Source organism: Gymnoscopelus braueri (assembly GCF_963280865.1).
Source record: "Gymnoscopelus braueri genome assembly, chromosome: 17".
Lineage (NCBI taxonomy): Eukaryota > Metazoa > Chordata > Actinopteri > Myctophiformes > Myctophidae > Gymnoscopelus > Gymnoscopelus braueri.
The window spans coordinates 23,775,460-23,800,767 of NC_137617.1; the positions used below are offsets into that span (position 1 = coordinate 23,775,460).

Here is a 25,308-nt window from a genome sequence, read left to right on the forward strand (position 1 = left end):
ACACACACATGCACACATGCACGCACACACCCAGCATAGCTCTTACAAAAGCAATTTTTTCAACACACAATTACAAATTATGCGTATCTCTCCGCCCTCTATTTATCCCTCCCCCCTGCATCCATCCATCTTCCCTCCTTCCCTCATCGCTCCATTTTTCTTTCCCTGCCTTCTTTAATTCCTCTTCCTTCTCCCTCTCTATCAATCTGTCCTTCCGTTGCCCCATCCCTCCGTTTCTTCCCTTTCTCTCCCCCCCTCTGCACCCACCTCCACCCCCCTCCCATATCCCCCCCAACCCACCCCTCCACCTCTCTATTCCTCCCTATTTCCTATCCTTCTTCCTGCCTCCATCTCACCACCTCTCCTTCCCTTCACATCTTCCCCCTCCCCCTCTCCATCCCACCCTCTATCCCTCCTCGCATCTTTCCGTCCATCACTCATTCCCAACCTTCTTCTGCATCTCTCCGCTGATCCCCTTCACACCTGTCTCCTCGCTCCCTTTCCTTCAATCTTTCCATTCTTCTCTTTCTTTGACTCTCTTGTCGTTCTCTTTCTATCTCTCCCACCACCATCCCTCCATTCCATTCCCCTGCATCCCTGTCCTCTCTCCACTGGTGGGAAAAGTACTCAAATGTTTTACTTAAGTAAAAGTATCAATACTGCAATATAAAAATACTCTGTTACAAGTAAAAGTCCGGAATTCAAAATGTACTTGAGTAAAAGTACAAAAGTATTGGCATTAAAATGTACTCAATTATTATGCAGAATGTCCCATTTCACAAGTTTTCAAATGTATAAATTGTATAAAATATTTTGAAAATAGCAGATCTACAAGCTCACAATTGAGCTCACATTGTGAGCTTGTAGATCGGCTATTTTCAAATGGCCGAAATATACATTGGGTTGAAGTGGTTAATGTATGTTTTGAAATAATAATAAAAATCTACAAAGTAACCAGTAACTAAAGTTTTCAAATAATTGCAGTGGAGTAAAAGTACAATATTTGCCTCTGTGATGTAGTGGAGTAAATGTAAAAGCACTGAAAACTGGAAATACTCCAGTAAAGTCAAAATACCTCAAAATTTTACTTATAAGTACAGTACTTGAGTAAATGTACTTAGTTGCTTTACACCACTGCCTCTCTCCCTCCCCCAGCCCTGCCTAACTGTGTGCTGAGTAAGGAGATGTTGGTGGACGGGCTGAAGATCTTGATCTCTAAGGAGGATGAGCTGCTCTATGCCGCCTGTGTGCACACGCTGGACCTGCCAGACATGTAAGACCCTGCCTAAAAGACACGCTCACTTCACAATCATAAATCATCGCTTGTCCAAAACTACTTTTCCAATGGATGTAATATAGTTAGTGTATTATAGTCACAAGCTCTTGTTTAACCCATTAAGACCTGAGGCCGATTCTACAAATGTCTTCTAAATCCTAGCAGTTTTCTGAAAAACATAATGTTGCTATATCAGTGGTGCTCAAAACTTTTTCATGTCAAGGGCTTCCAAAATGATATGCATTTGGCCCGCCAACCCCCCATCTCAAAATATTTATTTCCAGGGACCTCTAGAAGCAAAGATTTTGAGTTAAAACATGTTTGCTTTCAAAATATATATATTCAAAGATTTGCACACATTTTCACGATTTTTCTAAAATAGCAGATCTACGAGTTTTCACATCTGCTATTTTTGAATAGCCAAAGTATAAAATAATGCGTTTTAGCTTTGATGTAGTTTATTTAGAAAGACATGAGAATAGTACATGACAGTACATAACAGTACATGGAAGTACAAATTCACAATACAAGGTCTACTAAACTGGAAACCCTCATTAAGCATTACGCTTGTTTAAGATGAGAACCCCATGCACACAAATCATGATGAAATATAAGAGGCAGGCAGATATACACGCTACTATACAGAATGTCATACAATCAGCTTTCAGGTTACTGGTATGACGAGAGAAAAAAAATAATATATATATACAAAAGAGGAAAATGAAGGAGGGGGGGGGGTAGCTCAAATCTAAAATGACACAGATGCTTTCCCGGTATTAATGGGTTAGTACTTTTCATTGGTTCAATATTTATCAAACCCACAGACAGATTTAACCACTTTCACTTTTACTTTAAAAGGTTTCCAAACAAGCAAAAATAGCGATGTGACGCGTTGTGAGCTTGTAGATCGGCTGTTTTTGCTACTTTTGTGTGACACCGTAGTATAGTGTAGTAGTGCACTGATTTATGAAAAAACATAACATGTTGAAGACAGTACGGAGATATGAGGTTTCTGACCGACAGCAACAAAAATAAATAACACTTTTGTTGCCAAGAATGAGATTCACTCAAGGTTTTTTTTTTGTGTCTCTGACAACTCGACAAAAGATCGTTTTAACCCAATGTTGAGCAGACTCGCATTAGCACAACATTAGGTCACAGAGCGTGCATGTAGACGGCAGACGTCAGTAGACTACATACATGAACAGACAAAGTCACTGAGGAGGTGTTAGAAATGTAGGACAAGACATGGATACCTGACAAATAACACTGATAATGCTGTCGTTGAGAATGCTGTTTGTAGCTGATTTAAAACCTGGTGTCCGTGTGTTCTTTATAAAATACATTCCACCCACACACACACACCCACCCACCCACACACACACACACACACACACACACACACACACACACACACACACACACACACACACACACACACACACACACACACACACACACACACACACACACACACACACACACACACACATAGTATATAACATATAATTGCTTCTCAAATGTGTTAATTTCTCCATTCATCTATATCCATTCTTTCCCCCACCCCAGTTTCAGTGTTGTGATTGAAGGAGAGAGAGGAAACCGTCCGCGGATCTACTCTCTGGAGCAGCTGCTTCAGGAAGCCGTGAGTTGGAGTTTGTTCTAAGAAAACTCAAAACAGTGGTTCTCAAACATTTTCATGTCAAGGACCCCCAAACTGATATGTATCAGGCCACGGATCCCCTATTGAAAAGATTTCGTGCCCCCCCCCCCCCCCCCCCACAAGAGAAGATTTGTGTTGTGAAAATGTCACCATTTTTAACACGTTGTGAGATTGTAGATCAGCTATTTTTGAATATCCAAAGTATAAAGAGGGTTACAGTGGTTAAACTGTTCCTCATTTTGCTTGGGACCCCCTGAACCCCCTAACGGAGCCCTGGTGGTCCCCGGACCCTAATTTGAGAATCACTGCTTTAAAGGAAGGCATTGATGAGGTGAAGAAAGCGACAGAGAGAAAAACATAATTATATAACAAGCAACCCCAAATTAAAGCAGGCTATGAATAAAGTACATTTTAAGAATATATTGAATTGAAAAAAAGAAATCAAAAGCCTATTTGCTCACAAAAAAATAAGATAATGAATTAGTGCATGTGACTAGTGCATGTGACTAGTGCATGTGACTTCCTTTGTGTTGACTGGTTTGATTTTGTTTGGATTTATCAGGTACTAGATGTGCGACCTCAGACGGAGGCCATCTTGACTGCTGGGACTCGGGTGTGTGCGTACTGGAGTGAGCGCTCACGTTGCCTCTATCCTGGATACGTACATAGAGGTGAGTCACTATGGCAGGGTGCCATCAAACTCCTCAACTGTAGCACACACACACACACACACACACACACACACACACACACACACACACACACACACACACACACACACACACACACACACACACACACACACACACACACACACACACACACATCCTCTGCACTTTACAGAGTTCTTGCATGGTTTTGGCTATCTTGTATGTTTACTGTAAGTACCTGCCGTCCTTTATGCTCCACCGCAAACCACATTTTCTGTTTTGGGAGAAAACAAAGCTTTGAATTTGAATATACACTCGAAGGTCTCACCTCCACAGACACACTTGTATGCATATCGCACAACACCACTAATTAAAGAAAGAAAACAAAGAGACAATAAACTCTGATATCTTTGAGGGCCCCAGTCAGTCCAGGGCCCTTGGTATCTTCCAAACGTTCTTCTTACATTCAGTGTGTGTGTGTGTGTGTGTGTGTGTGTGTGTGTGTGTGTGTGTGTGTGTGTGTGTGTGTGTGTGTGTGTGTGTGTGTGTGTGTGTGTGTGTGTGTGTGTGTGTGTGTGTGTGTGTGCGTGCGTGTGCGTGTGCGTGCGTGTGTTAGGAGGTCCAGGCGAGGAGGAAAAGGAAGGCAGTGTGATGGTGGAATTTGACGATGGAGACAGAGGACGGATCTCCCTCCCCAACATCAGATTGCTGCCTCCAGGATACCAGGTCCACTGTGAGTAGACATGTTCAAAGATGGAAGGAACAAGGCAGGGATGGGACACTGACTAGAATGAGGGAGGGAGGGATGAAAGATAGAGGGAGGGAAGGAGGGAGGGAGGGAGGGAGGGAGGGTGGGCGGAAGGAAGGAAGGAAGGAAGGAAAGAAGGAAAGAAGGAAAGAAGGAAGGAAGGAAGGAATTGCTTGCATCAAAAATGATGTTTACTGACCCTTGTTTAGGTGCGGAACCTTCACCGGCGCTTATGATCTCGCCTGGTCGCCGTGGGCGCCGCAGCTCCACCCAGGAGAAGAGAGACATGGCTGCAGAAAAAACAGCCAATGGGGAATCGTCAGGTAGACCCCAGGAGAAAAGACCAGGTGAAGATTCAGAATAATAATACTACACATCTTACAGATGCCCCGACACAGAACTTTGGATAAATAGGCTCTGTGCATAACTATTTTTATACAGATTGGCTCAGCAGTAGATTTGAACCGGAAACACACAAGGTGTCATATGTGTTTCCAGCTCAAATCTCCTGCCAAGCCAATCAAACGAAGCTACAGGGAAAATGAACCAGAACAGGAAACAGGTATGCCACCTTCTGAAAACCTGGGACTACAGTTATGCGCAGAGCCTATTCATTGTCTTTCCACTTAGAAGAGCATTAGATTTTCTACATAGCAATGAAGTTCATTGCATTGCTCACCGCACAGGCTTCAGGTCCGGATGTGTGCAAAAGCGCTGTACCCTGTTATTTAAACAGTAAACATTATTTCACCCATTTCATTAGTGACAGCAACCTGAAGAATAGCTGGTCACCCTGTCAGTCAGCAGGTGCACATCACTCACACAATGTTGCCTGAAGACAAACTGTCTCAGAGCAGATCAAGATTCTGGTATAACCAGTTAACACAGCCTGTAGTAATATCAGCAACACAAGGCCTCCGCACATCAATCAAATTCTCCTGCTGTCCAGAAATTGCCTTGAAGATGTAGAGGTTCACCTAGCGAGCAGGGTTGTATAAACACACATACACATGTATTTATATTTGTACTTTTGCATATTCCTATTTTGCCCTCCACTTGACTCCATTGAGCAGTATTTTGCAAACTGTCATTGGTGTGCCTGACATATGCACGAGTCACATGCACATAACTCAGCTCAGGGTGACAATAACCTTGGGGGAGGGGGCAGGTTTCATCAGGTTCTCTTGCAGTTACGAATGAGAAATGGATATGTTAAAAACCTACCTGACCAAGTGACTCTCAGTGAGAGACGAGGATATTAAGTTTCTCCAAAGCTTTTAGTTTCTCAATCAATCTCCCTTTCCGTCTCTCTCTAAGACCTGTCGCTTCTTAATGACTAACACCCCTCTCAATCTCTCGGTACATTTTTCCAGTTGGCAGGCCGAAGAAAATCCACTCACTCCCCACGACCGCCACCATGCCCACGTCGTCGTCATCGTCATGCGACACCAGTGCCTTGACCAAAAGCAGCACCTTGTTGAGCTGGTCAGCGCCGAGGAAGAGGCCCCCCGTCGATTTCTTCCTCTTCAACGGGACGTCCCGCAAGACCCAGCGGAGGATGCGAGAACGTGACATGGGGATCTTCCACCGGCCCGCCTCCCACTCCCTCGCCCCGTCCACTCCCCTCAAGGGCATCTTCGGCTCCCCCTTCCAAGTCGACTCCTTCAGTAGCATTGCCAACGGTTACGCCACTTTCGGAGGTGGCGCGAGCTCTGGAGCCAGGCGACCGGTTACCACGGTAAGCTCACTGGGCCACCGGGACTCTACTTCCTCCTCTCCCTCTGCTTCTTCTTCGTCTTCTGGCACCGCCCTGGCGACGGCCTCCGGGAACAGGAAGCCAGCGAACGAGCGCGACAGGAAGCACTTCCTGGTGAAACTCGACCACGAAGGAGTGACGTCGCCCAAGACGAAGAACGGCAAGGCGCTGCTTCGCCTCGGAGGAGGCGCAGGGAAGCCGGGCAAGGGTTTCGACAACATGGGGGCCCCGCTTCGGTACATCCACCCCGGCCTGCTGGTGAAGGACGGAAAGAAAGGGGGAGGAGAGCGAGAGAGCAGCGGGGCCCGATCCGAGGGCCCTTTGAAGGGTGCAGCTTCACCGCTAAAAAAGGGTCTCGTGTCAGCTGGACTCGGAGGGCAAAGTGGAGATTATACTTTAGACTACCCCAGTGACGGCCCCAGCTCCTACTCTGAGCTGGACGAAGATGACGACGAGGACAGTCGAGATGTTGAAGCACGAAGGAGGGTCCCAGCGGGCCCAGAGGGCCCAGCCCTTCCCCGGGGCGGGCGTTTCATCTCCCGCCTGTCTGTGTGCTCCTCCTCATCCTCGTCGTCGTCGTCCTCCTCTGGCTCTCTCTCCTCCTCGTCGCTCTGCTCCTCGGACAACGACTCCTCCTACTCCTCAGACGAGGAGTCCTCCTCGGTGCTGCTGCGCCGCGCGCTCCTCCAGCAAGACAAGAACAAACACAGACAGAATCTGACCTCCGACCTGATGACCCCTGACCCCGCCACAACCAACCATTCTCCCTCCTCATCCTCTTCAGCCCCGGTCCCGCCTCCTCACAGCTACGTGGCCAAAGCAGCAATGGCTGTCTCGGGTTCAAAGGTGAGAGGTGAGAGGTCAGACGACAGGAAGGAATATGTGTCAAAGGGAGGCATCGTTGCTAACAGCGGTGCGACGAAAACCCAGGTGAAGAGGAAAGAAGCAGCTCCTAACACACACCCTCAGAGTCAGACCAATCCTGTGAGCCAGCAACCCAAGCCTGCGCCCAAGGACCAATCGACAGCCAAGAGACAGAGGATGTCCTCACCAGATCCTCTGACCAGTACACTGATGCCTGGACGCCAGCTCTGGAAATGGTCTGGCAATCCCACACAGGTAGGATTGGTCACACCGTTTGTTCTGTTCTGTTCTGGTCTGACCACATCTAGCCACAGCCAGGTTTAACAAAGCCAACAAAGACAAAAACACTCCCCCTTTTAAGCTCATGTTCCATGTTTATTGATCAGACACTCAACTGTAAATCTGCAAAATCATTGAATTGAAGGCTTGTGCTAAGAGAGAGACTGACCTTTTTTTCCAACTTAATCAACATTTGCAGTTACATGAAAGAGTTAAAATACAAAAATAATAATGGAGAATAAGCTACAAAGAACAAGTCAAATAAAAGGAAGGCACAGTGAAATCAGATACAGAATATCCAATATACAGTACATAAGAAAAATAGCAACATGGAAGGCATCAATGCTTCTTATGCAGGTGAGAAACATATCCAGCAGATACAAAAAAGCAGCAGGTATGTGCATGGTTAAAGTGACATGATTAAATAAAGACTAAAATCACCTCAAATGGCAGCAGGTATAAAAAACAGTTTAATTAAAAACATAGCATTTGAAATACAGGTTCTAATAGGGCCTTTTGTCTGCTCCTTTTGTCTCCCAACAGAGAAGGGGTCTGAAGGGTAAGGCCCGTAAGTTGTTCTACAAGGCCATCGTTCGAGGCAAGGAGACAGTTCGTGTGGGTGACTGCGCTGTGTTCTTGTCCCCCGGCCGGCCCCAACTGCCCTACGTTGGGAGGGTTGAGAGCCTGTGGGAGTCATGGAGCTCCAGCATGGTGGTCAGGGTCAAGTGGTTCTACCACCCGGAGGAGACACGCTTAGGGAAGAGACACCGCGACGGCAAGGTGAAGAAAGAATCTTCTTAATACTGTATTTCGTTTTTTTTGTCCTGAATTTCTCATTGATCTAGATCATTCTGGGATCACAAGACTATTTTCTGGCCACTAGGGCTGTAAAATGTGACCTCACAAAGATTCTTTGGGAAGCGATGCATTGTCAAATCTCTAATTTCACCACGATTTGATTACATTGTATTTGATTATTTTCATACAATTAATCAATTTAACACAGAAATATTTTTTTAAAGAATCAAATTCACAAATGTGACTGGAGGAACCGATTTACTAAGTATTAATAGAAAATGACACACCCAAGCTTCAAGTTCTTAGCATATTTATTTTCATATTTCATTCAATTCTATTTTGACAAAACATAATCGATTCCAACATTCCAAATCAATGCAGTTGAGTCACCACCTTAAGGTTGATGATACACCCCCACTGGTCACCATGGCTCTGAAACTTGAACTCCTTACTTTGTAACGTTGTTGATCTCTGACTTGAAGCTTACAGTATATTGTGGTGTTGCAAGTCCCATTGAATAAGTGAGTCAGCTAAATGCCAAAAAGGGTGAAATCTGTAAATCAAACATTTTAATCTAAACGTCTGTTCTTCTCTCCTACCCAGAATGCCTTGTACCAGTCGAGCCACGAGGATGAGAACGACGTGCAGACAATCTCCCATCGCTGCCAGGTGGTCAGCAGGGCTGAATACGAGCACCTGGTTCGCCGACGCAAGCCCGGGGGAGGGGCCAACGATCTGTTTTACCTGGCTGGAACCTACGAGCCAACCACTGGTCAACTGATCAGTGCGGAAGGCGTGGCTATTGTGTCCTAGCAACGACAGCAGCTAGAGAGAAAGGATGAATAGCATTGGACCGACCAACGCGGCTGACCCCTCCAATCACTCTTCGGAGTTAACTAACCTCAAGGAAAGACGGAGGACAAACCAAGGGATAGAGGAGAAACACGAGATAGAGTTCAGTCTCTATTAATCCATCTGTCCCTTGACAGAGAAAGAGCTAGCCCCCTGGATGAAGCCTTAGTGGTGGCTCTGGTGACTGAATAAGGGGACTTTGAATTCCATCTCTGGAGACACCTGGAGACTCCAGGACGGTCTGAAGGAGAGACCAACCCAGGTCTGACTTTTTTTTTGTTGCTCCAATCAGCGTGCGTTCTCAAGTCCTCGAGTTGACGACTCTCCCTGTAGTGGGAAATAGACAAATGCATCATAACGCCATGACAACAAGAGGCCATATAGAGGAAGAACTAGGACCCAAGGACATTTGGAGCACTTTGGAGCTCAGTGAGTGTGATTCTACCTCACTGGCCCTGCAACGTTGACGGAGAAGGATGGCTTAATTGGCCTTCGAAAATAGAGACTGATTCAGCCCTGTGCTCTCTCACTCAGACAGAGAGGTCTGCCAGAGAGAGAGAGAGAGAGAAGGGGAGGGAGAGAGACTGTATGGAAAAGGAGAGGCTTTCTGTAAACCACACTGGTTTGGATGTTTTTTCATGCTCTTAACAGGATTGAGAGATCCTCAAAAGGACCAAAAACACTGTAGTTGGGATGTTATGTATGTATGTATGTATGTATGTATGTATGTATGTATGTATGTATGTATGTATGTATGTATGTATGTATGTATGTATGTATGTATGGATGGATGTATGTATGGATGTATGTATGTATGTACTGTAAATGTGTGTGTGTGTGTGTGTGCGTGTGCGTGTGCGTGCGTGCGTGTGCGTGCGTGCGTGCACGCGTGCGTGCGTGCGTGCGTGCGTGCGTGCGTGCGTGCGTGCGTGCGTGCGTGCGCCTCTGTGTTTGTTTGCAGAGGAGCTGCGATGGCTGGCTTGATGAGCTCAGAGTAAATAGTGCTTTAGAGTGTGTGTGCAGTGTGCACGCACACTTGTACGCATGTGTGATTTTGTGTGTGTTCATGTGCACACACGCTTGTCCGTTTTTGAGTGCACTTGTCAGCCGCGAGCGTAGGCCGTGTTGTAGAAACCCCGGAACGTCTTTAGCACTCTGAGAGTAAATTGTATGAATATTAATCTGTCCAGTGATTTACTGACAGTCTCAGTTTTGGTGACTGACAGACAAAAATGGATGATTTTGTTTTTCTCCAGTCAAGCCATACACGTCAATACCTCTCTCGCATCCTCCTATTCAGGTGCATAGATAGATGTATGTTTGGTATATCTATGTGTAGGTATGTATAAGAGGGATTGTGTGTGTGTGTGTGTGTGTGTGTGTGTGTGTGTGTGTGTGTGTGTGTGTGTGTGTGTGTGTGTGTGTGTGTGTGTGTGTGTGTGTGTGTGTGTGTGTGTGTGTGTGTGTGTGCGCGCGTGTGCGTGTGCGTGTGCGTGTGTGTGTGTTCCTGTACAGCATTATGTATAAATATCTTAAACTGTAAATAGTATATATATATTTGTTTTATTTTGTTTTGTCTTTGTTTTTCTTGAGGGGAGGGGTGTTCAGAAATTATTGGTGGCTTTTTTTTTTAAGGGGATTGGTTCTGGCTGAGAGAAGAGGTGGGGTCATCTCCCATCTCCCTCCATGCACTGAATAGATTGAGAGGTGGGGATCGAGGGTGAGACTTGTACAAATGTGCGAGAAAAGACTTGTACAAATGTGCACAAAAAAAAAAGACAAAACCCTGCTTTAGGCGAGGGATGAAGGTTTTAATGGGCTGTGGAGAGGGTGTTTTGTAACTAAATCAAAAAAGGCTCTTTAAAAAAAAGTGTGTCCACACACCATTGTTGGTCTGTTTTTGTACTATTTTTCTTGTTGGGTTTTAATGTACGATGTGCATTTCCTGTGAGGGTTTCAAATCTCTGCCTTTTTTTCTTTTCTTTTTTAATACTGGAAAAAAATGGAAACTGAGTTTCTGCTGTTCTCTGATCCTTAAAGAACCTAGCTGTTGTATATCTATATTAGAATATATTCCTAAATGAATTGTAGATATTTATCTGGCCTCAAACGAAAGATGAAAACATACCAAAGCGCCTCTGACTTTATGCTTCGCTGCATTTTAGAAGAATGCAATATTATTATTATTAAAAAAGATAAAAAGATATTCAATCACAATCTGATTCCGGGACCCCTTGCAATCACCGTAGTATCTGACAGCGGAGCCTGTCTCTCGTTGACTGCTTGAGTTCACCCACTGTTGCTATGACAGCCTCAGAAAATTGTCACAGCGACATTGCCTGCCCCCCCACCACCAAACACCCCCCCCCCCCTCCCCGGCCGATGCACTTGAGGGGCTCCACGGCAACCACAACAACATCCTGTGACTGTGAAGGACAATCAGAGCCAATCAAATGGGATGATATTGAGAGACAAAAAAAGAAGAAGAATAGAACCAGGATAAGGATCAAATCAGACTTGTGCGTCTTGTCACTTTTTTTCCTGCTTTGCCAAAAAATGTCTCTAATGTGTGTGTGTTCTTTTTTTCATGTTTGCTTGTTTTCCTAGTTTGCCATTGTCTATTTGTTTATGCAAGCCATGTGATGACTGTCATGGGTGTATAGGCTGTACAGAGGGAGAACACCTTTTTTATTTTATTTTTAGGACATCAACTGACTTTTTAACAACAAATGTTGCTGTTACACTGCAAAGCAGAAGCTTTAAAATGAATCTAATGTGAATATCCATTTTTGAAATATTGCGTTAATGGGTCTTTAATTGAGTTTTTTTAAAGAGCTGTTTTTTTTTTCTTTAAGAAACACTGGATGCCGTTGTAAACATCACATTCTAAGGGAAGTGACATCATCATTGTGCGACCTGTTTTTTTTTATTTTTATTCTTAGACCCACTGGAAACTGCTTTTGTACAGTTGAAATAGCATACTTCAAGATATGGAATTTCAGTCATTCTTTGGAAATATTAACTGAAATGTTTCCTTATGTAAAAAAAAGAAAAGAAAACGACAAACAAATTATTTATCTTATTTTATTGCCTCTTTTGTGTTTCATTAAAAAGAAGATTCTTAAGAAAGAGAAAAGAAACCACGCCTGCATCAATTGCTTTTTTTCTCCCCATCTCTACTGGGTGTGAGAGCGGTGAATGCTGTCCGGTCTTGTGTTCATCGGTGCCCCGTCATTTGTCTACGGAGGAAAAATGGACGAAAGGAGAAAGAATGGGGGGACAGGAGGGGGGATGTAACGTGAAACCATAGCCAGCCTGATAGAAGGGAAAGAATGGGGGGGGGGGGGAGATAGAGGAGAGAGAGAGAGAGAGAGACAGAGAGGGCAGGGAAACTGTATCTAATGGTTGTTCTATGAGACAGGGGAAGGGTAGAGTCTCCTCGGGCAGTACAGGTGGGTCAGGCATTCAGAATAATAAAAACGGAACAGAACCATTAAGAGAACAAAGTAGCCGTATCGAGTTACCTCTGCGCTGATTTCACAAACCCTCACTCCCTGTGTGTGTGTGTGTGTGTGTGTGTGTGCGTGTGCGTGTGCGTGTGCGTGTGCGTGTGCGTGTGCGTGTGCGTGTGCGTGTGCGTGTGCGTGCACTTGCGCTTGCGTGTATGTGTGTGTAACGCATGTGTACCCTTACATGTGTGTATTTTAAAATAGGTACATGAAGCCATATGCGCCTACATTCTTTTATGTGAGCAGACTGTGTGCCTGTGTCCATAACATAAATTCAGTTTTGTGTGTGTGTGTGTGTGTGTGTGTGTGTGTGTGTGTGTGTGTGTGTGTGTGTGTGTGTGTGTGTGTGTGTGTGTGAGACAGAGAGACTTTTCCCCTGTGTACACATATGCATGTAAGGCGATATTACCGGGAAGAGAAGTGTAGATTATCCCCCCGTGGGGGTGTTGAGTTTCTGGGACAAAGTGCGCAAATTTACTCTGTTTTATTGGAGGCTTCCTGTGACATATTCACACCTTTTTATCACATTGTAACTGTAGCCTTTGAGACGCGGCTCATTGCGACATTAAAGACTCTATCTAGGGCCTCACCTTCGGCCTCAAATTGCAGTTCAGTTGTTTGCGGCACTATGCAAGAGTACAGCGTTATCTACACAGATGACAGCCATAAACGTAACTTTTTATCAGGGTTTTTTCTATTCCCTCCTGCCTCCTCTGTTTGTCCTTTATTATTGGCTTGCTGTTTGACTGGAAACATTGACTCACCTTCTCTCTGAGCAAAACCTAATTGTCTCCGACGGGCCGGATAGCCATAGGCCGGAGAGTATGTTTTCGCCCTTGTCCGTCCTTCCGTCCGTCCGTCCGTCCGTCCGTCCATCCGACGCTGTCCGTTCATGTGTCAGCTAATCTCCGGCACTGTTGGACTGATTTGCATAAAACTTTGAACAACCAAAGGTGGACATAACTTTGCTGTTGAACATAGCCAATTGAGGACTCCGCTAATGCACCCACCATTGGTTGGTCCTGCATACACTAGTATGCATACACTAGTATGCATACACAAGAGTTATTTCAGACATAACCCCCCCATCTTCAACTATCATTGCCATTGACAATGCATTGGGCGCTTAAAGTTAAATATTTCAAAAACTACACATTATTTCAAAGTAAAAAATCTCAAGCATGCATGTATGTTCTAGGCGTAAGTATGTAAGACTAGTAGCCTGCCAAAGTTTGTACATTTTTCCCAGTTTAAATGTCCATTGCCATTGACAATGCATTGGGCGCTTAAAGTTAAATATTTCAAAAACTACACATTATTTCAAAGTAAAGATCTCAAGCATGCATTTCCACGGTAAGGTGGAATTTTTAAATTGTGAATCAAGTTTATAGGTTAAAGTATGAAAAATGCTTTTTTGAGGTGCCAAAATCTTCCATTGGCCTCCATTATAAATTTCTGAACTTTTAAAGGAGTATATTTCCAAAACTATGAAACATTTCAAAGATTCATTTTCAGGCAAACATGTCCACAGTAAGATGAACGTTTTAAAGTTTGAATGGGGTTTCTAGGTGTAAGTACCAAAGTTTGTACATTTCCCCAGTTTAAATGTCCATTGCCATTGACAATGCATTGGGCGCTTAAAGTTAAATATTTCAAAAACTACACATTATTTCAAAGTAAAGATCTCAAGCATGCATTTCCACGGTAAGGTGGAATTTTTTAATTGTGAATCAAGTTTATAGGTTAAAGTATGAAAAATGCTTTTTTGAGGTGCCAAAATCTTCCATTGGCCTCCATTATAAATTTCTGAACTTTTAAAGGAGTATATTTCTAAAACTATGAAACATTTCAAAGATTCATTTTCAGGCAAACATGTCCACAGTAAGATGAACGTTTTAAAGTTTGAATGGGGTTTCTAGGTGTAAGTACCAAAGTTTGTACATTTCCCCAGTTTAAATGTCCATTGCCATTGACAATGCATTGGGCGCTTAAAGTTAAATATTTCAAAAACTACACATTATTTCTACACATTATTTCAAGTAAAAATCTCAAGCATGCATGTCCACAGTAACCTGGAATATTTAAATTGTGAATCAAGTTTATAGGTTAAAATATGAAAAATTGTAAAAAAAAAAGAAAATGGTGCCAAAATCTTTTAGAGGCATATGTTTCTAAAACTTTAGCTGCGAAGAGTTCTTTCAGACATAACCCCCCACCTTTAACTATCAGGAAAAAGGGGAGGGATGCAGTCCCCCCGATGGTCCTCCATGTATATTGATGGCATGGGACTTGAACCTGCAAACCGTCTGTAGCAGAGGCAACCGATCAAGCGCACCACACCACTGCGCCAACGTGCCTTTGGGCCCTCAGCAAGTGTCTTCTAATGGTTTTAACTTGCTTTTTAGTATTTTGGCCTTGAAACTACAACATTGACATATGGGACAATTGGGATTTGAACATGGAACCTCTGCGCTGAGAGTCTGATCACTATCCCACTCCACCATCTCTCACTGGCTCTAAGCAGATGTCTCTTAGTACTTTTGAAGTGTTCTTTTATATGTCAGCCTTCAGTCAGTTAGTAAAGGTGAAAAGCAATGAACCATAGAAGGACTGGGATTTGAACATGGCATCTCCATGCTGAGAGTTTGATCTTTAGACCGCTACACCATCCCTCAGCCACTCACATTGTATGACTCTTCGTACTGTTGAAGCACTCTTTTGTGTTAGCCTTCAGTTAGTAAAGTTGAAATACTCCAGCATTTAAAGCTTCATTATGTAACTTTCCTGCTCGACCCTGCATTTTGATGGCAAATTCCGAACATTGTTGGCCCACAATAACCTATAGGCTACCTCACCTGTGCTCCGAGGAGAACTTTTTCTAGTTACAGTTATCAGATCACGTCCATACTCTGTCAGAAACAGTGCTGCTGCCTGTGATATGAGAGCCCTAGGTTCAACTCCCATCATGTTTGTCTTTGTTGTTTGATGCTCTTGAGTTCAAACATCACTTAATACTTAGAAGTATATAATATAATAAACTAGACGCGTCGCAATTCAGGGCAATTGCAAAGTGTGGTTGCGCCGACGCCAGTCGCTGCCGCTGCCGCCGGGACTCGAGGAATACGCTGGGAGGAATACCGTCGGAGGCTGCGCCAATTACATTGTCACGTAACTCCTGAGATCACCTGTGTTTCATTTTGAGAGGATTGATCCCCCCAACATAAGGTTTTTGCATCAAACGGTTACATTTTGAGCATTTGTGGCGCCCCCTATGGATCAAAGTGGAAATGCTTTTGGGGATTTGTTGAGTAAACCACCCTTGACATGTGATTTAAATTTGGGATTGACTGGACGTTTCGTTCGTGATTTGTGGCCTTTTTTGTATAATGGACCCCTTCCGCTAACTTTGGAAGCCATTTACGGACGAACGGTAATGACTATCAAAATTCCGCTTGGAGATGTTTATCGCATGGGTCCAGAGATCAACTGTACTGATTTTTGTGAAATTTGGACAAAATATGTGGGAGGAGGAGCTAAAAGTGTGTTTTGAAGAAAATTCAAAATGGCGGAAAATCTATCCTGATGCAAATGGGCGTGGCCTATATGGGGAGTTGCGTCATGACCCAAGGAATCTAGGGGAAGATTTTTATTCTATGACCTACGGTTCAAGAGTTATAGGCCAAAACGTAAAGTGGGCTGTTATAGCGCCACCATGAGGCCGACTGGTGTAATTATTCTTTTAATAATTTCGGACTAAATCATGAACCACCCCTCCAAGTCTTGAAACGCTAGCTCTTATAGTTTCTGAGAAAAAAATACTTGAATGGGAGTTTTTTCATTTTCCCATTAAAGTGGATGAGGAAATGTAATGCACTAATACATCAATATCAATTAAACTATGTAAGCAATCTCTTAGCAAAATACAAGCGCACGATTCCCGGTGAGGCCGGTTATTTTGACATATGGCACTAAATTGGGAAAAATAAACTGTGGGAGATCCGGTTTGAAATAAAGTTTATCTATAATAATAATAAAGTGGGAAGATTACTATAGTCTGGTTGCCCTGTTAGGGCAACCACACTAATTAATGGAGGGACAGCGAGTGCATTTTCCGGCAGCGGCTGCTGCCGGTGGCGGCGGCGGCGGCGCCGGCTGGAGCTGCCGGTGGCGTCAGCTTTGGGAGTGTGCTGCGTTTGTGTAACGCAGTCCCCACTAATATTATTTACGATTCTGTGCCTATCGGTACATAACTCGGACGCCGCTTAGTCGAATAGCAGACCATCGGCCGGTCGTCGCGGGCACTCGCGCCTGGAGGCGCTCGGGCGCGACTCCTTGGCCTCAAGGTCTGCTGATTCGGCGCGGCTCCGTCATGGTCCAAAACTATACTTTATCGGCGGAAAAAGAAGTTGACTGCCGCTCCTCCACCGGCAGTTCCGCGACTGCCGCTCCTCCACCGGCAGTTTCCGCGGCAGTTCCGCTGCTCCGCCGGCAGCTGACGCTCCACCGCCGGCAGTCACTGCCGGGAGCTGCCGCTCCTCCACCAGAAGTTCCGCGGACGTTCCGCGGCTGTTGCCGCTGCCGGAGAATGCACTCGCTCCTTCTGAATTAATGTGGTGAATCATTTAAAAATCTTTCATCCTTTTTTGTCTCTCACTCATTTGTGGTATTTTTTTCCCTTTTTTGCCAGAAACTTAACGGTCATTGTCTCCGCCATGCCGGACTGTTTTCGCCCCTGTCCGTCCGTAGCAGCTAATCTCCGGCACCGTTGGACCAATCTGCGAGAATGTTTACACACACACTCCCAGGTGGCCAAGGAGGAATCTCCACCATGCACAGTTCATGCCGTAGCCAGGTGTTATTACTACTACTATAAGTCACATAGAGGCGGATAAAATATGTGGGAGGAGGAGCTAAAAGTGTGTTTTGAAGAAAATTCAAAATGGCGGAAAATCTATCCTGATGCAAATGGGCGTGGCCTATATGGGGAGTTGCGTCATGACCCAAGGAATCTAGGGGAAGATTTTTATTCTATGACCTACGGTTCAAGAGTTATAGGCCAAAACGTAAAGTGGGCTGTTATAGCGCCACCATGAGGCCGACTGGTGTAATTATTCTTTTAATAATTTCGGACTAAATCATGAACCACCCCTCCAAGTCTTGAAACGCTAGCTCTTATAGTTTCTGAGAAAAAAATACTTGAATGGGAGTTTTTTCATTTTCCCATTAAAGTGGATGAGGAAATGTAATGCACTAATACATCAATATCAATTAAACTATGTAAGCAATCTCTTAGCAAAATACAAGCGCACGATTCCCGGTGAGGCCGGTTATTTTGACATATGGCACTAAATTGGGAAAAATAAACTGTGGGAGATCCGGTTTGAAATAAAGTTTATCTATAATAATAATAAAGTGGGAAGATTACTATAGTCTGGTTGCCCTGTTAGGGCAACCACACTAATTAATGGAGGGACAGCGAGTGCATTTTCCGGCAGCGGCTGCTGCCGGTGGCGGCGGCGGCGGCGCCGGCTGGAGCTGCCGGTGGCGTCAGCTTTGGGAGTGTGCTGCGTTTGTGTAACGCAGTCCCCACTAATATTATTTACGATTCTGTGCCTATCGGTACATAACTCGGACGCCGCTTAGTCGAATAGCAGACCATCGGCCGGTCGTCGCGGGCACTCGCGCCTGGAGGCGCTCGGGCGCGACTCCTTGGCCTCAAGGTCTGCTGATTCGGCGCGGCTCCGTCATGGTCCAAAACTATACTTTATCGGCGGAAAAAGAAGTTGACTGCCGCTCCTCCACCGGCAGTTCCGCGACTGCCGCTCCTCCACCGGCAGTTTCCGCGGCAGTTCCGCTGCTCTGCCGGCAGCTGACGCTCCACCGCCGGCAGTCACTGCCGGGAGCTGCCGCTCCTCCACCGGAAGTTCCGCGGACGTTCCGCGGCTGTTGCCGCTGCCGGAGAATGCACTCGCTCCTTCTGAATTAATTTGGTGAATCATTTAAAAATCTTTCATCCTTTTTTGTCTCTCACTCATTTGTGGTATTTTTTTCCCTTTTTTGCCAGAAACTTAACGGTCATTGTCTCCGCCATGCCGGACTGTTTTCGCCCCTGTCCGTCCGTAGCAGCTAATCTCCGGCACCGTTGGACCAATCTGCGAGAATGTTTACACACACACTCCCAGGTGGCCAAGGAGGAATCTCCACCATGCACAGTTCATGCCGTAGCCAGGTGTTATTACTACTACTATAAGTCACATAGAGGCGGATATCACAGTTTGATCTTCCAACCTTGATGGCTGTTGGTGGAGTGGTTTATAGGCCTACTGTATACACAAAACAGGATGTGATTAATAACGGCATTGTTTCCATTTGAATCACTCAAGTCATATTGTTGGCTTCATATTTATGAAGTCAATCTTGCCCGAATATGGAGGGACATAATTAATAGTATATATATATATATATATATATATATATATATATATATATATATATATATATATATATATATATATATATATATATATATATATATAATTTGGTAGAACAATCGTGGTTGAACAATTAAGCAACACTTCATCAGGTGTTAGGCATATTAGAGAGATGCATTATCCCAATTTCCAACACAGAGATATCCTCTTTTAAGTGTGTTTTTGTTGCTCATAGAATTACATACACCAGGTAGGTTACAATTTACCAATTTATAACTGGTCAACAAATCGTCTCTATACTAAGTTACCAATTTATAACTGGATATTCATAATCATTTGAAGTAATTCTGTGTATGTGATTCATTTGGATCTATATGGACAGTTGTGCATAGATGCCAGGCTAGCTCCACAAGTATAACCAGAATCATCAGGCCATAATTGATAGCTTAATTTGTTACATGTAGGCCATGGGGTTTCAACTGATTATGAACCAGGGACCACCACCCTGACTGAGAATCAACCTGGGGACCACTGTTGTGTTGGGAGGGGGGATATGGATATGGGCGTGGTGTGGGGGAAAAAGCTTGAAATTAAATAATGACTGTTAAGGCCTTAATTGAATTTGTTAATTTGAGGTGAATATGAGATATGCTAGTGGTCCAGAGCTCAGAAAAGATTGAGAACCACTGATCCATTCCTTTCCCATGGTTGCCCTTATTCTGTTATCTTAACCTTCCATATTAAACTCATGTTAACTGATTCATTGCAACATATGTATGAGCAAGCACCTGCGATTGATATGGGCACATTTCCTACTAATGATGACTCAACCAGGTAAACTGGTACAGTTTCCCTTGAAATTCTAAGTCCCATTTCTGTGGAAGTTCTTGACATCCGACTTCCAAGTAACTGACAACATTGATGCGTCATCATACATCATACTGTTTCTCAACTAGTGGTCGATAATAACTTTAAAAAACTATTACAAAGTGCTTTGTACACACAAATAAATACATTTGTGCAAGCTTAAGGGAGAAGTGAAGTTCTCACTAACTATAAACCCATTGTTTCAGAGGACAGATAGACACTAATATAACAAATATAATATAATATAACACTGCATAACTACAAGTAAGACGCGCGAACGCTGGAAGCGAACGCAGCTCGAAAATATTGTGTATTTAATATATATTATATATATATATACAAATTTAATTTGATATATATATATATATATATATATATATATATATATATATATATATATATATATATATATATATATATATATATATATATATATATATATCAAATTAAATTTGGTTTGAAAGACATCAAGATGTAGAATGGACTCATGTGAAACTCAGAGAGGCAACGCTCAGCTGCCGAGGACAGAGAGGGATGTAGAGAGCTGGTCAACAAATTGTCTCTGGTGCCCGAACGACACAACTATGGGATAGGATAGGATATTTGGTTTGGATGATACCTATTGCATGGCATGTATTTCTTATGTTCTGGTTTTATTCTTTCTTATAGTTGAATGTTCATGTGTCCCTATAGTGCCTGCTTATATTTCACTGAGTGCTATACTGTGCGTACATGGAACTGCACAGCAGAGAGCCCCTACACTGCTGTTGCTGATTGTTACTATGATGGGAACTTGTATTTGTTTTCAAGGTATTGATGTCTACTTACTTAGTCGGCTAAACAGGTTTTAGATTGAACTATGCTCTACAAATGTGTGTTATAGATATCTTGAGTGACAATAGCTTGCTTCCAAAATGGAAGTTACCAGTGGTGAAAGATAATTGAGCTTTATTCAGTTTATATGTTGACATGTGTAGATGTTCCATGGTACATCCTCGGTTAATGGAAAGAGCACCTGTTAATGGAATGATCGTCTGAAAAACATACTGCTATCCCAAATTATTAAATTGTACGGTAATACTACCCAGTGTGAGAGAATAAATTAACAGTCATGAATATGTTTTTCTGCCAGGTCTAGCACAATTACCATTCACCTTTTGCGGCGGGTTATAGCCAGTTGTAAAAAGGTGTTTTGTTTTTAATGTAATGTAATAGACCTATTTTTATGGTGCACAGGGGTTTTGCATGATATTTGAGTTTGATCAACAATTTTATTTCTCTCACTATTTCTCCTCTTTTAGCTCTGGTCCTCCCTCTATGTGATTGGCACCGGTGCAGTGGTGAGGATCTTGTGTGGTTGTTTGACTCATCCACATTTTCTGTCAGGTTGCAGTGGAGCCTCTTTGCACCGTGTGTGTACAAACGTGTGAACCAAACACCACCGTGAGGTCGGGTTTAGATCATGTTAACCTAGCCCAGTAACAGGTTTGTGTCAGGGCATAGTAGGTTGCCATCGTAACAGAGACCTTCTGTGATTCACGTTTTTGGAAAACGTATGTAAAAGTTTAGTTTTTTTTGGTGGTAAGAGGCACACATTTATATCTGTAGTTCGCAATAAGTATTTCCATAAACATTTCTAATTTCTCCAATAACCTCAGACAGTTATTTCATGGGTTACATGCCAGTTCAAATATGATTATTTTGGGGGGTCGCGGCCTGAAATGTTTGGGAACCCTTGAAGTAGTACACAACCCATAGATTGTTTGGGCTTGTTTGTTGTTTGCCTGCTAACACCCACACCCCCCGCAGACACACACATACAGTACAGATCTCTGTTTATCATCTAGACTAATAAAAAATGTCACATGTTCCATGGATTTACAGTGTGAACTTCTTGCTTGGGAGTGTTTTGCTCAATGCTAAAAGTCTGCATTTTTTGAATCCATATAAAATGGCCGTATATTTAGAATCAAGATAAAGACTCCCTTAAACGACTTGGACAAGATAGTCTATGCTACAAAGCCTTGTTCATATTTGTGAATGTCTCTCCTTCATCCAATGCAAAGTTTGCAGACTATTCAAATTGATATCAGATTGCATGCCATTCATTCTTGTACGCTATGTCATGGCAGAGGCTGTTAGGCACTCAGTCGTAAACTCCATGTCCCGGAACCACCGCTTCAGCAAAATAAATGATCATTAAACTGGTTGAACTTGTTTCAAGCCCTGCATCTCAGTGAAAAGTGATTAAATAGAGGAACAGAGCATTGTTATTGTACTGCCAGCTCCAGGGCATTGTGTATGTTAAACTTGTGTCAGTGGCAAGGGCCCAAGAGCAGCAGGAAACCGGAGGCAGAGCAGGTTCAATACAATGACTTTATTTACCACTTAGATCCTCCCCCCTTGACCTGAGTTGGCTCAGTACTATTTTCCCTCTATACCAAATCTCTCCAATAACCCTTCAAATACCCCATTTACAAGCTCACATGCCAGGAGGCGATGCATTGTGAACCTGTGGATCTGCTGTTTAAGTTTTGCCGAATGTTCCCCCAGAATAGGGAATCTAGGGCTCAAGTGGTTGAGGGACAAGGCTTACAAATAGGTGAGGCAGGCAGGGTTTGAAACCAGGAGAACAGTCCAAAACAGGCAAACTGATCTAAAAAGGGAGCAGGTAATAATCCAGAATTCAGAGACAGGTAGAAGGTCAAACACACAGGTCAAGCTAGAAAGGACAGGTTACAGACATGGGCCTCCAAAGAGAAACAGAAAACAGAACTTGAGATGTGGCAAACTCGGAAAACAGAATAATGAAATGGACCTCAGAAACAGAATACTAGGTTACAGAGACAAGAGACACAAGGTAGCAATACTTACAATCTGGCCCTGGAGGCAGAAAACCGCAGGGCTTAAATACAGGCCTGATTGCTAATGCCTGGCAGCTGTACCTTCCACTAAAGCCATTGAGAGAGAGCATTGCGACACTCTTGATCTAGCCGCCACGCGTTCACGTGGTGCCTGTAGCTCTCAGTAGTTCCAGATAAAGACACACTGTCAACCTGTTTGAATAGTATTCAGCAATGGCTATATTCACAGCTTTTGTTGTTGTGTTCTATCACTTATGTCTGTTACCTTTTTGGTACCAATTTTATTAAAGTTTCTCCCAATTTTGTCGTTATGCCAATTCCCGATATTCTCTCACACATGTAGTATTGTCACTGCTGACCCTGACTGGTTGGTCTGAACACTTAAATGGCTGCCGTGTCAATTGGTCAGATGGGTGGGCCGCAAACGCTCTCGAGATTTTCAATGAGCCCTGATCCAGAAAAGGTTGGGAACCGCTGCTTTAAAAGTACAATATTGTGTGTAGTCCCTGCCACATACTACTTGGGTTATTAGCACTTAGCTGTGTCTCAATCTTCTCTACTGTGATCGCTCTGTAGAGATTGTAACAGGCTTTTTTGTCATCCACTTTGTCTTCGGAGGCAAAGGCGCAGAGGATGTCTCGCACATTGAGGGCAGCTTGAACGGAACTGTTAACTTGTACATTCCCTTAAATGTAAGGCCTTACCTATTGTATGTGAACTAGTGAACACACCAGTTTTCATGGCTCCACCTGGCGGCTAATGTCAGAAGCGAGCTAATGTTAATTCACAGCTCTAAGTGGCTCTGCGTGAAGACTCACATTTAACTGTGCCGCATCTGTACAGAAATGGACAAAACACACATGATACCCAATATAAACAGTACACATATTCAAAGACATAACAAATGTACACATTGATATGCAGACAGACTTTGTCGAGCAGTGTGTGTGTGTGTGTGTGTGTGTGTGTGTGTGTGTGTGTGTGTGTGTGTGTGTGTGTGTGTGTGTGTGTGTGTGTGTGTGTGTGTGTGTGTGTTGCTTTCCTTTGTCCTTTCCGCTGAGCTGGGTTGGCAGTTTATGTTGTTATTGCAAAGAGAGATATGGAACAGTCTACCAGTCTGACCGCACACATACACCCCCACACACACATACACACACACACACACACACACACACACACACACACACACACACACACACACATTACTGTTCTTTTACATCGTCACAGTCAGCCCCTTCGATCAACCAACGCCTTCAAAACACACAGACATTAAGTGCAGTCTTTGACTCCTTATCTGTGGGTTTGCATTGGGCTTATCTGGCTGACATTGTTAAACTACTCTACCCAGAATGCTGCAGGAGATAGGGCTACAATGGGAGGCTAAGGGTGCCCTCTGGGTTAATGCGAGTGGGCTTTCACGAGCAAACACCCCACCAGGGTTAGTTCTGTGTGTGTGCGTGTGCGTGTGCGTGTGCGTGTGCGTGTGCGTGTGCGTGTGCGTGTGCGTGTGCGTGTGCTTGTGCTTGTGCTTGTGCTTGTGCTTGTGCTTGTGCGTGCGCGTCCGTGTGTGTGTGTGTGTGTGTGTGTGTGTGTGTGTGTGTGAAAGGTCAGGGTGCTTACAGCAAGGTGAGGTGGTGATTTTTAGAAGGGGTGGGGTGGGGGGTGGGGATTGGGAATGAAGCAAACACACCACACCTCAAACATGTCACCAGCCAGGGGAGTCCAGAGGCTATCCATCATGTCCGCTCAGCAGCTATGTGTGTGTGTGTGTGTGTGTGTGTGTGTGTGTGTGTGTGCGTGTGTGTGTGTGTGTGTGTGTGTGTGTGTGTGTGTGTGTGTGTGTGTGTGTGTGTGTGTGTGTGTGTGTGTGTGTGTGTGTGTGTGTGTGTGTGTGTGTGTGTGTGTGTGTGTGTGTGCGTGCGTGCGTGTGACAGCTGCTTGTGCATGTGCAAGTATATCTATGCAACTTTGTTTGTGTGTTAACGCACATGTGCCGGCAAACAAGCCAGAAAGAGTCTACTGTACTGTATGTGCATAATTGTGTCAGCATCAAAACGTGTGTGTGTGCGTGTGTGTGTGTGTGTGTGTGTGTGTGTGTGTGTGTGTGTGTGTGTGTGTGTGTGTGTGTGTGTGTGTGTGCGTGTGTGTGTGTGTGTGTGTGTGTGTGTGTGTGAATGTTCGCATGTGCCTACAGCGTGTCTGTGTGAGCGACGCGTGTGTTCTGTTTTGTCACAATATGAGAGAAGGAAAGAGGCAGGCAGAGAGACGGAGAGATGAAATAATGAGAAGGTTAGATTGAAGAGGAGAGAGTCGGGGGAGGAGACGGGAGGTGCAATCCAGAGAAAGCTCTCTATTTAGATATAGCCTGGGCATGTCACCGAGCAGAATGAATGGATGTCAGCTGCACTGGGATGTTCTGTGTGTGTGTGTGTGTGTGTGTGTGTGTGTGTGTGTGTGTGTGTGTGTGTGTGTGTGTGTGTGTGTGTGTGTGTGTGTGTGTGTGTGTGTGTGTGTGTGTGTGTGTGTGTGTGTGTGTACGCACACGTGCTGGGGTATTCTGGGGTCACAAGGAGAGGAGGAGAGCGGAGATCAGCGGTCTTCTCAACGTCACCTCATCCATCGTTCACATGAGCCACCGTGAGCTCATGACCAATATCCATCTTGCTATCTCTATTTGTATGTCTCTGTGTGTGTGTGTGTGTGTGTGTGTGTGTGTGTGTGTGTGTGTGTGTGTGTGTGTGTGTGTGTGTG

General features: G+C 44.2%; 1 protein-coding gene across 1 annotated transcript in view; it reads left to right on the forward strand.

Annotated features, from left to right (window-relative positions):
* Window positions 1–12,029, forward strand: part of bahcc1b (BAH domain and coiled-coil containing 1b) — a 75,088-nt gene extending 63,059 nt beyond the window's left edge. Inside the window, exons 19-26 of the mRNA XM_080455684.1 lie at window positions 1,156–1,273; window positions 2,846–2,921; window positions 3,502–3,610; window positions 4,206–4,322; window positions 4,547–4,684; window positions 5,711–7,212; window positions 7,780–8,016; window positions 8,638–12,029. Of these exons, the coding sequence (XP_080311810.1) occupies window positions 1,156–1,273; window positions 2,846–2,921; window positions 3,502–3,610; window positions 4,206–4,322; window positions 4,547–4,684; window positions 5,711–7,212; window positions 7,780–8,016; window positions 8,638–8,847 (2,507 nt within the window). The 3' untranslated portion in view covers window positions 8,848–12,029. The remainder of the gene's footprint in view (window positions 1–1,155; window positions 1,274–2,845; window positions 2,922–3,501; window positions 3,611–4,205; window positions 4,323–4,546; window positions 4,685–5,710; window positions 7,213–7,779; window positions 8,017–8,637) is intronic.
* The last annotated feature ends 13,279 nt before the right edge of the window (window positions 12,030–25,308 follow it).